General features: G+C 39.6%; 1 protein-coding gene across 10 annotated transcripts in view; it reads right to left on the bottom strand.

Moving 5' to 3' along the window:
- The window catches only part of slc5a10 (solute carrier family 5 member 10), a 29,561-nt gene extending 18,430 nt beyond the window's left edge, over nt 1-11,131 (bottom strand). The window contains exons 1-12 of one of the 10 annotated variants that reach the window (XM_056371780.1): nt 10,997-11,131; nt 8,642-8,999; nt 7,954-8,299; nt 7,518-7,625; nt 6,918-6,963; nt 5,512-5,581; nt 5,039-5,427; nt 3,375-3,608; nt 1,900-2,004; nt 1,269-1,328; nt 729-833; nt 423-528 (exon numbers count right to left, since the gene is read on the bottom strand). In XM_056371780.1, coding sequence (XP_056227755.1) covers nt 423-528; nt 729-833; nt 1,269-1,328; nt 1,900-2,004; nt 3,375-3,608; nt 5,039-5,176 — 748 coding nt within the window. In that variant the 5' untranslated portion in view covers nt 5,177-5,427; nt 5,512-5,581; nt 6,918-6,963; ... (2 more) ...; nt 8,642-8,999; nt 10,997-11,131. Of the gene's footprint in view, nt 1-422; nt 529-728; nt 834-1,268; nt 1,329-1,899; nt 2,005-3,374; nt 6,964-7,517; nt 8,618-8,641; nt 9,000-10,996 lie in introns of those variants that run through there. The other 9 variants (XM_056371782.1, XM_056371781.1, XM_056371773.1 and 6 more) reach the window with 9 other exon arrangements.
- Between the last annotated feature and the right edge of the window lie 1,004 nt (nt 11,132-12,135).

The raw sequence follows: 12,135 nt of genomic DNA, 5'->3' as shown, positions 1-12,135 counted from the left end.
GATGTAGCTGTGTACAGTATGTGTGATATTATTAATGCAACTATTTCCCTAGCAACCTACGATTGGAGAAAAAACTGTGAGGTTGAAGAAGCAGGTAAATGTGAGAGCGCATGAAGATGTAAAAAGAGCAAGACACTGTGAGCAAGAGTCCGAGGGTTTGAGAGCACACAGAACTGTGAATTTGATAAAGAATGAATGAGTAAAACTGAGTGAATGATGTTATAGAGCATGTGTGTGTATAATACTAATGCAAATAATAGTTTATTGCACACAAACAATAGATTTGTTTGCTTTATTTAAAGTATTATTTGCTTGATAATTTACCTACAAAATGTAAGTTATGCAAACAAAATAATCTGTACTTTAAAAGTTGTCATGATCAAACCTGTCATCCAAATATAATTTCAACGGTGCTCGTGTACCTGCAATAGTGTAGAGTGCAGTGACCACCAGCATGAGGACAGTGGACAGGTAGAGGTTCCATCCCAGACACACCTGAACAAACAAGGCTCCAGAGTACAGGTCGGTCTGGTGATGGAAACACAACACATTTATCAGCAAAGATTAAATCTCAGTGCAGGTGGTGTTGCTCAATGGTGGAAAGCAAATGCAGCCGAATTAAATATTATCCTGTTTTCTTTGTGTGTGTCTGTGTGTGTGTGTGTGTGTGTGTGTGTGTGTGTGTGTGTGTGTGTGTGTGTGTGTGTGAGAGAGAGACACTGTCGTACTGATATCTTTGTGAAGACGGACAGCAGCAGTGAGAGGACAGCCAAGTAGGTTCTGATCCTCTCCCCCCCGAAACGACGACCCAGATACTCCGGCATTGTCACAATCTGAACACACACATTTCAACATCTTAAGCACACCACAGCTCAGGAAGCTTAGGTGCTCAGTATGACTGACCAATTAGCAGATGGTAACAGTGGGTGGATAAGTCTGATGTGTTCACACATCACCTTGTTCTGAATGTAAATATAAACCAACTTAGAGAAAAAGTAATTTATGTTCTTTGTTGTTAGAGGACAGTTATATGTGTGTGTGTGTGCATGTGTGTGTCTGTGTGTTTGTGTGTGTGTGTGTGTGTCTGTGTGTGTGTGTCTGTTTTTTTTTTGGATGCCACTGTGGTGTAACACCCTGTTGGGGAATTTTCAAGGCGGGGAATGATTGTAAAGAGAATGTCTCTTGGCACCTAAATGTACCTGCTGAACCAGCCTTAACAAGCAGATATGCACCTATTCATGTTTGTTTGTGTGTGTATGCAAACGAACCCCTGAGGAGATGTAGACAGGTACAAATAACCAGGCCAGAGCAAGCAACACATAGGTGGCCTGAGAGAGGAGAAGAGACAGAGAGAGGACAGAGAAGTATGACTTGATTGCCACAGTCAGTCACCGCAGGAGGAAAAATCTCTCTGGTCAAACTGAGGAAAAACATTTAACTCTTAAAGTGCTCTGCAAGTCTTTGTACTAGTACTGTGGATGGACTCAAGCCTCATGTTCAGCACCTAATACAGCTGGATGGCATTTAAAAGGTTCTGCTGCTGCCCCCTGCTGCTGGTTGTCTGTTACATCTGTTGACAGATGTTCAAACACAAACACACTGCAAAAGTAGTTTCATCTCTTTGGTCTGGACAGCCATGTTTTAAGAGATAACATAACTATTGCTCTGCTTATGTCATTTATTTATCTTTTCAGTTATAAAAGGAAATAGTCATTGAAGGTGTGTTAATGTTTTCTTGCCCAAATAGTTTGTATTTGTTTCGTCAGCACACCACAAAAGACACAACTTGTAAATGGATTAGCAGGCTAGATCTGCTTCATTCCAGACTCTAATGTGTTTACGTACGATTAATAGATAAACTAGAACAGCATGTCGTGTGCATGTGTGTTTTTAACTCACGTTCCATTCAAAACCAGTGACAGCGATGCCTCCTGCAGCTCCAGTCCCAGCCAGACCAATAAACAGACCTGAGCCCTCTGAACTGGCAAACAGAGACGCTCCGATCTGTACACAGCAGTGATGGAAGAAGTGTCCACATCTGTTACTCAAGTGGCAATACCACAACGTAAAAATACTGTTACAGTAGTAGAACTAAAATGTTCTTCAAGTATCAAAATCTGCAGATAAATGTAGGTCTAGTATATACTACATTATTGATGATGCTGATGCATCGGTGCACAGGAAGTATTTGACTGCTGGAGCTGGTTGAGGTGAAGTCAGTTTGAACTAACTTCAGAGAGAGAGTCACAGCATAAATCTGAGGTGTCATGAGATGATTAATGGGAGAAGAAAGAAGAGAAAGCAATTTACTGCTAGACAAAATTTGTTTCTCTAATCTTTGTTTTTTTGTGAATTATTGGATACTTTTATCTCTTTGGGACTCAAACATACTTTAATGGAAGTGCTGACAACTCAGTCATCTGAATCAAATGAGGAGCCCGATGAGAAACAGGGGTCTCAAGTCAAAAGAGGTTTATCATGTTGTTTATTGTACAATCTCAATTTAAAAGCAACCAGTCATTAGATGAATGGAGTAAAAAGTAACAACATTTCCATCTGAATTGTGGTGGACTACAGATTGCATTCCAAGTATAGGATTCATATTTGTCTGACAATTGTAGCCCAGCAGCAGTCTGTCTGTTATCATGCCCAATATCAGTATCACTAATCTACATTCATCTCCTTCCCGATATTCACAACAAGGTACTTTTGTCAGTTTATCAGAAAAATCTTCCGTTCTGCACAAGGCAAAACAGCCCAAGAATTGAAACTTCTCAACCTTTTGTCACCTTTATGACATTTGTTTGTCAAAACTTTGACTTTATATTTTGTGTGGGTACATTTTTATTTTACACATCATCAACATTTCATTACTTTGTTGTTCTCTCTACCTTTGTACCAGTTAAATTTTTGCACACACATTAGCAGCCAGTCAAACTCTCTGTATAAGATAATAAAAGGTCATACCATGATATGTTGGCAGTTGTAAACGTAATAAGCAGTTTATAAATGGATTTTGGTCGAGAATACCTGCAGATAAGTGCTCAAACTGTCATTTGAAGGCGTCTCCCTAATGAATTAAAAAGGAAGCTTGAAAGACAAGCAGTTTTCCAAAACGTGGCAACTAAATCGTTGCATTTATTAATTTCTTGTAGCTGGTAAATTATTTATTAACTGTTAATAAATCCACTAATTAAATCTAATAAACCCTTTATGAATCAGTTTTGCCATCTAAGATGTGAAAACTCAAATCTAAAAAAGACTCAGACAGTAGATAAGATCTTATAATCCAGACATTTTGCTTCATCTACTAAAACAAGACCAGGAGTGTTACAGATGTTACAGAACAGAGGATGAGATTAAAACACACTCACCGGCCACCAGGCCATGTCCCGTCCAGCCAAAAAATATCCGCTCAGAGTATTCCTGCTCACCCTGCATGATGACTGATAGAGAAAAAAGGCACACACGCCACATAAACTGTAGAGAGAAACACACACACACAAACACACATATATATATTCAGCTCTGTCTCTTACCCAGATGCCGACAGCGAGGTTGAGAAGAAAGTAGGTTGCTATTACAATGATGTCAGAGACGCTGAAGGACTGTGATAGGGCGTAGAAGTTGATGGTAGAATTAGACATCCTCAGTGTTCACAAAAATACAAACACACTTAAAAATAGCAGCAAAACACACACGTTTGCCTCTGGTATATCCTCCTTTCTTACAGCCACACACATACACACACCTGCTGAATCTAACCCTTACACCTGTGCGATAAGAGTCTCATCAGACTACTGATTTACACTCTCACAACCTGACTCTGTAGACCTACTCTGCAAACACCACAAGCACCAAGAAGAACACATTACACTCCCTAAAGACTCCCTAAGAACTAAGGAAGAAAAACTGGTCTCACTAACACACACACAGTTTAACACACACTCCAGCTCTCGCTAAAAGTCCCTTCTCAGCTGAACCACGCGCTGACCTCACTGAAAGCTGGAGACAGAGTGTCACATGTAAGTGTGAAGAGGGCAGTCCCTTGCTTGAATTGATGATTAAACACATCACCTTAATGTGGCACCTGCAGAGCTGACACACACACTGTGCTAGGGGATAATGGAGTGTGTGGTATGGCTGAGCAGTGGTGTACAGCAGATGCTCATGTGGACCAGAGTCCATGCTCATGCATACACACACACACACACACACACACACACACACACACACACACACACGTACAGATGGTCAATCATTGGCGATGACAAGTTTATAATCATTAGCGTCTAAACACATCTGCTGCTAAGTGCTAAGAAGGGTCAGTGAAAGTGTGTGTGTGAGAGAGAAAAGGGATAAACAGTTTGTGAGCTGTGTGTGGTTTAATTCAGTAACTTTTAGGAAGCAATCACTAACTCTACATAAAATTAACTTACTCCAATAACACCACTTGATCTCACTGGCTATTAAAAGATCCATTTCCACTGCACTTTGTAGGTGATGGGGGACAAAAATGTATTCAGAGCTAATGAGTGACTTTAGCTGACAAGTTAAGTGGATGTTGTCCAAAGTTACAACCTTTTGTGGTATAAAATTCCCTCTTTTTGTCACTATCCTTCTAATGCAGCTCAACAGGGAAACACAAGGAGGGAATGTCGAACTAAAAGCACAGAAATTTTGGAAGATTCACACCTGATTTGTCTAAATCCAACTGCTGAGGCCTCATATCAGCTTCAGATAAACTTTGCATATAATGAGGGCTTTGATTATGGAATTACATTTTAAATATAGATAATATAAGATACTGCCAAGTAATTCCATAATTAAATTCTTCTAAATGTGAAGTAATTCCAATTAAATTTTTTTTTCTAGATTTTGTTCTATAGAAGTTATTGTTGCACCCAACATCATGTTTAGCTTTTACATTTTGTTTTCTGTGCATGTGTGTGTGTGTGTGTGAGATTAATGATGATGTGTGTGACGTCAGGGCGTCTCCATCGCCACCATCTGCTCCTTATAGCGGACAAACACTCACATGGGACAATGAAGTTAAAGGGCTGTCCTTGTCCCACCTGTACCAATGATAGACCCTTTGCTGAAGGAAGAGTCTGGCCAGCACCTGGAACACACAGACTGTTTTAGGATTTTCAGCTTTCTTTAAAAGATAAACCATAGAACAAATTGCAACACACCAACACAGCTTTATGACAAACTCTTACCACTGAGTCCTCAATGTAATTCAAAGAGCTGGACATTGGTCTGAGCCATCAACCTCGGGCCGGCCAGCACCGCCTCTCTGATGGCCACATAATCCTCGAGAATGAACGACCACCAAGTCCTCACGGTCGCTGTGGACCACGTGCCTCCACCAGGCGGCTAACACTGGCCCAGTTTGCAGGGCCCGAATTCAGTCCAAGTAGACAGCTGAAAGATAATCAGAGAGCAGTGTGTGTTAATATAGATCTGATATTAATTAGCAGAAACAGCGATATCTGAAGTGAATCTCACCTCTGGAGACTCTCCTTCCCAGGACAGGAGGTGTTGTTCCCCGTCGCTGCCTTGAACTGTCTCCTGGTATCTGGGAGGGAAGACAACTCGCTATTCATCCTGCTCTGTCTGGCAGGTGTTGCCAGGAGCTTGGAAGTACTTGGCACTGGCTTGAGGAAAAAGGTTTTGGATCAAAAATGAATTTTATGTTTGCAGGAAATGATAATACACAATATACTGTGACAGTGAGGCCAAGCATCCTGTGCTTCCCCTCCAGCGAGGACCGCTATGCCTCAATGAGACAACAGGCACCTCTGGGGATCCACCTCAAAGATGTGGCGTCACCTTGTGTTTGTCCCTGTTTTTTTCACCAATTAAAAAAAAAAAAAAAAAAAAAAAAAAAAAAAAAAAAAAAAGCTAATGTTAATGATAGCAACTAGCACCCCCACTTATCATTTTGCAGTCTTATGAAATTTTTATTTTATAAATTCATTTATCAATGAAAAATGCCAACAAGAACAAGCCACCTGGTAATGCTAGAGCTAATGAAAATGGGGGGTGGAAGGGGGGGTGTACACGCACATTGCTGCCATTATCATCGTTTATTGTATGTCATTGTTAGCATTACAACTGTAATCATTCATTATTGTAGAAAAGATGCTAATCCTGATGATCAGTGCTACTGCAAATGTTAGCAAGCTTGCCCCACCCCTCTGTTATTTGTCCCTGTTTTTTTTCCACCAATAAAGTAGAACAAAAATTGCTAATGCTAGCTGCTAATGCTAGCAAGCGACCCCACCCCCTCTGTTCTGTTTGTCCATGTTTTTTTTCACCAATAACCAAAAAAAATAAATGCTACTGCTAATGCTAGCAAGCTGCTCCCCACCCCCTCTATTCTGTCACTTTTTCACCAATAAAGATTTAAAAATAAAAAGCTAATGCTAACAGGAACAGCAGCTTATTTGTGAACATCACTTTACAAGCCCAAAATCATTTTGACCCCATTTGAGCCTAGGTACATATAGCTAGTCAACAACAGTTTTCTTTTCAAACACATCTGCTAGTAGTTCCTCATTACTCCATCACAATAAATCAACCAGACACAGCAAGTTTCCAAACAAATATTTTCATTTTATTCAAGCCAAATATATTAATCATCACATCTACATTGTTTTCTGATGCATTTGATATGATGACAACTTAACTGTAACAAAAACAATATCATTTTAACTCATCTTAAACATTAGACTATGATCTGTGTGGACTTTAACAAATACAAATCTCTTCTACACATGCTAGAAACTTGAATTTGTCATGCAGATTTATTTTTACAGGTTAACAAATGTTGATTTACAACTACAAACATTGGAATTATTTGTTAAGGTCACTTTATACACACACACGGTGGAGTAATGTGCATGACTTACAGTTTCTTGCAGGTATGGTTCTGGCCCGAGGCAGATTCTGCCATCCCTATGAAAACACAAAAAGGAAAAATAAGGACATGTCCTGCAGCTCCTCTTGACTATGAAATGTTTGAAGCAGTCTAAGGACTTCAGAACACAAAAGATGTATTAATCATCCACTTAAAACTCATTTAGCATATACTGTAATAAGACTTAATGAATAAATCTAAACAAATGTACATGTGAAGAATTCCTAGATATAAAAAAATAAATAAAAATAAAAACAAAAAAACAAACAGTGGTGAGGCAACACAAAGACACTGGAAGAGGACATGTAGAAGGAACATGTGATAGGACAATTATATTCAAACATGCTAGGTCTGTTGTGCGAGTATAATAAATTGTGAGGATAGATATGAATATGTAAAAATAAATACAGTATGAATATTATGAAATAAATACAAGTGAAAACAATTAGGTGTGGTATGAATTCAATGGACACACTATATAACCAACAAATTCAGTAGTACAAATATGGATATACTGTAAAATACATATCCAATATAGGCAGTGGTATATACAAGTCTTACTTTTCAAAGTGAATGACAGCATGTTACTCACCTAGACTCTCCCCTCACTGTCTGGACTCTGCCGTTGGTGAGACAGGTGGAGGCGGTATTCCATCTGTACTGGCTCAGGTCCTGATAAAGACAGGTATGATGAAATCGCCTGAAAAATGTAAAGACCAAGTGAACTTTCAATCGTGGCTGATCTCCTAACAGTGAAGTGGTGACAACATGGTGAACCGATCGACCTGTATTCACTGGTCTACTGGGTCCATACAATCTTGAGTTACAGTCATCAGTTATAAAATGAGCTTAAAGTTACTGACGTAACTAGCTGTACAACAGCCGAGAGCAACAGACACAATCCTACTAACCGCTAAAACGTCCGTCGACAACGTCAATATCACCACCTGAAATGTTTGTCGGTAGGGTTTGTCAGTCGTTGCACTGATTATACTTTTAGCTAAGGAGCTAACACTGAGGCTACTCACCGGGCAAACAGGAAAGTTGCGAGCTCGGCATCAAACCGCATCTCTTCACTCTCAGGAGCTGTCTGCAGCGGTGGAAAGGCACATCGAGATTTACTTGTGTTGCTTCTTTTCTTTGCCGTTGAACGTGGTTTCTTGTCGGGAGCGGTCCCTCAGGATGCAGATGAATATCGCCTTTTAGGATGTTCAGCCATTCCTGTGATGCTAACTTCAAGCGCGCTGCCGGAAGTCGTTCTTCTTCGTGGGACTGAGAGCAGACTTGACGCGCCGCTGACTCGCACAGCGTCTAATGTCAAAGTGGCATTACTACACAGGATAGGTTGGGGCTGGCTCATTTCAGTAGATGACTCTGAAATACAACAGATACAAACTTGATCGTGACATCACTCACACACTGTTGATGATGTTAATTCATTTTCTGCGCATTTTATTTTGAACTAAAGTTCTGGCCACATCTTATATTGCACCTTTACAGCACAACCACCAAAGCTGACATTTAAGTAAAGCTACATGTTCTTTGCCCACATTGCAAACCAACTTACAGTTTTGACACTTACTTAAAACAAAGACATTGAGCTCAACTTCACCGATATTGACACATTTGATGCATACAAAACATTTTTAATTGCTTTTACAGTATATAAATCTATGCTTTGAATATAAAATACAATCATGCTTTCAACATACTTACATTCAATTTGTGATATACAAATGTTTGTATTTGCCAATTTTGCATTCAGGCCAGTAGATGTTGCACTGCTCACATGAAGCATCGAGATATAAACCCTTTGTGGAACCGCTTTGCTGAGAAAGTAAAACTTCCAACGCTGTGGGACTCACATCCAGTACCAGGCAGTTGATTTCTGCAAGCAAAGAAGATACAACAGCCCGGGAAATTTTACTCACCCAGTATTTCACTTACTGACTGGACTGCTCACAGAGCCAGGTTTCAGTTCACAGCTGCCATGTTGGTTTCTAGCATCTGTATATGATGTCATGCGCTGTCTCCCCAGACACCATATGTTGGCAGTCTTCATGTTACGACCCAGCTAGGGGAAAAGGGAAGCAACATAAAACCAGGTGTTAGTGGTAAACCAAATTTACTGTTTTAATTTATTGCATAACCAGGGGGGTAAACAATTAACAAAAATACAAACAAGGCTAGAGGATAACTGAAGCAGGGGAACAGGAGCCAACAAAGAGCCTAACTATGCGATTCTAACCAAGCCAAAAACACAAGAAGCAGCACCCCTGTTCCTAATGTGTCCAACAGTCTTTTTCTAAGGGTGTGATGCACAACCAGAATTATAAACCTAGCCCAGTCCCCAACAATCACTACTAGCGTCTCAAACCAAATCACAAATTACACACAAATGTACACAAATGTTCACAAATGCGGTACAGAGGCGAGCTGCCTATCATGTCAGCTGCCACTAACGAGGTGCGAGCCGGGCTCTTAAACTCTCTTCCTCTGATGCTTAAACGGTAGCAGCTGTAGAGAGGGCTGGAACATCATTGCTGCACCAATAGGAGAAGCCGGCCGTGGAGTCGGAGGCTCCTCCTCTCTGCCCCGACAGGGACAAGTAATCCATCAGTTAGTGTTAAGATGGCCAAGCTTTGGGCAGCGACTGGCTACAATAAGTTAGTAGCTAATTGTATACATGTCCACATTTGGTAAATATCACATATCACAATGACACCAAACTGAGTATTAGTTTCTATTCTATTGTTATTTAATGCAAAACGGTTCAGCAGACTGTTATTACAACTAAGCTGAGGGAATAATGTATTTTCAGATATCTGTGATCATCTAATCAGAGTGCTGTTTCTTTTGTCTTTTTCTCTATACTCTACAATATGATATTGATATTCTCTCTATTATAATGTTTTTTTCCATCCAGCCAAGGTCTGGATCTTTGGGGACACCTACGCCCTCTTGCAGCAATGACGGAGGCCCTGCACCACCTCCACCTGCAGTGTCCACACATGAAGATCTTCTCTTCCCAAACATAGACAGTGTCTTATATGATAATATAGTACTTTTTAATGTAACACTTGTGGCCATAACATTGCTCAGTCTTATCAGCTATGCTCTTCTTTGTTCCCTACACCCTCACTGTCGTATTACACTCTCTGCCCCGTGTCAGACATACAATCGGATCACTTTTGGACTCCACTGTAGCTGTAACAAATTGTCAATAGTTTAAAACATTAGAGTCCATATTTCATAGTCCTCAGCCATTATAATTAATATCAGTGTGCTGTTCCAACAGCATCACTTATTTAGGAGGGAGATTGTTACTGGAGCAAATAAATATCAACTGTCTCACACAGTAGGACTCATGATGAATAATGATTATACTTGTTACTAAAAATTCTGTTGCACTGTTAATTCAACTACTTCTTTTTTATTAAGGAAACTTACATATGACAGAGAAATTCGGCTTTAACTTCATCCACAACTGTATTTTGATTGTAAATAGTTAGTTGATTATAAATTGTACACTACAGTATTTAATTAATCCATTTATTACATTCTTTTATACATTTCCAGTGTTGTAAATTGTTTAAATTAATGTAGTTTATAATGTCCAATAAAGTTATTTATGAAGCTCTTGCTTTAACTTTGTTGATGGTTTTTATAGAGCACATCTGGTATGAATTTTCACAATAGTAACATGTACAGCATTGTGTGACTATTTCTTTGTTAGTTTTAATCAACAACATAAATACTAGAAATATTTAAATGTTGTCCGACAACACTGACAATGAAGGACCAAAAAATTTGCTGATGTTAATTGGTAAATACTTTCACCTGTGGAGGCGGTGACAGTGCTAGAGATGATCCATCACTTAATCACAGTTTAATATTTATAAATTCTGTTCTTAAAAGTGTTGCTACCATTGCCTGTCAACAACAGCAGAAATTAAGTTGCAGTTAAGAAACTGAACCTTTGAATACTGAAGACAGAGAATAATAAACAAACTCATCAACAGCTAGTCTGTCATTTCATCAGAGGAAGCTGAACTGGGAGTGGTTTTCTACCATCATCATCACAGCACATTAGAGAACTAAGGATGTCCATGAAGTCTCCCTTCTCCACAACCAGATGCATGGAAACTAATGGGCTGCTCTGTACACGAGGTCCTCCTTCTGTTGGCACAGATCACTCAGCTGTCAGGATAGGTGCATGAATGTCTGCTTCAGTTGAGGACAGGTTTGAGTTTTAAATGAACAACTTCTATATGACAAATATTTGTCTACACATTTTGTATACATCACGTTATCTTATCTTGAACTATCACGACTTCTTGATGGACAATATATTAAAACATCAACGCTACGCATTACACTAACGCAGATCACTTAAACTGGGTCACATGTGGAGAAACACAAACCAAACGTCGTTTGATCGATTGAATTCATCTTTTTATTGGGCTTTGACTGAACCCAGGTTGACACAGGTTATCAGCCCAGCGGGACCAGGTACCGTTAGCATAGCAATCGCTAAGTTATCAGCTAACGTTAGCACTAGCTGGCTAGCTTGGTTAGCAAGGTGCATCTTCACCTGAACTGTGATATAAACAGGGATGCTAATTTTGGCTAGTAAAAAATAGGCTTAAAACAAAATGTAATTACTGGAAAAACTGAACCGCTGGCTCCTCTGAGTGTCTTTTAGAACAACTGAACGCCGAACAAGATATTTTCAGGCAAACAACATGTTGGAGCTAACTTTGATGAACCGAAAACACAATCCGACACATCGCTGTGACCTCATATCCGGTGTTGTGCCAAAAAGTGACTGCCTGCCAAAAAGTGCGCGCGCAGCCTGTTAAAGCTGAAAAGCGCAGTTTTTATGCCTCTACAGCTGCTTTCATCTGGATCAAACAGCCGTTACGAACAAATACACTAACTCTATGTCCGAGCTAATAGTGATGTTATGTATGTGTGAGACGATAACGTTTATTTCAACAGAATTTGCGGCCATAAACGTGTTTGCTGTTTATTGTGTAATCAGGCATGATATTAACGTGATTACAGTCAATAATGTTATTTTTATGTTTGTGTGTTTGTTATGTCTGATATCCTTGTTAAATAGACTGTAATTAACATGATGTATGTCTGACTTATGTATGCAATAAAGACATTTGGGACTGAAAGGGTTTTCTGCCCCAAAATGACTT

The sequence above is a fragment of the Seriola aureovittata genome, chromosome 3 (assembly GCF_021018895.1).
Source record: "Seriola aureovittata isolate HTS-2021-v1 ecotype China chromosome 3, ASM2101889v1, whole genome shotgun sequence".
NCBI classification, from domain to species: domain Eukaryota; kingdom Metazoa; phylum Chordata; class Actinopteri; order Carangiformes; family Carangidae; genus Seriola; species Seriola aureovittata.
The sequence above is the reverse complement of the archived record's forward strand: the minus strand, read 5'-3'. Positions and strand labels throughout refer to the sequence as shown.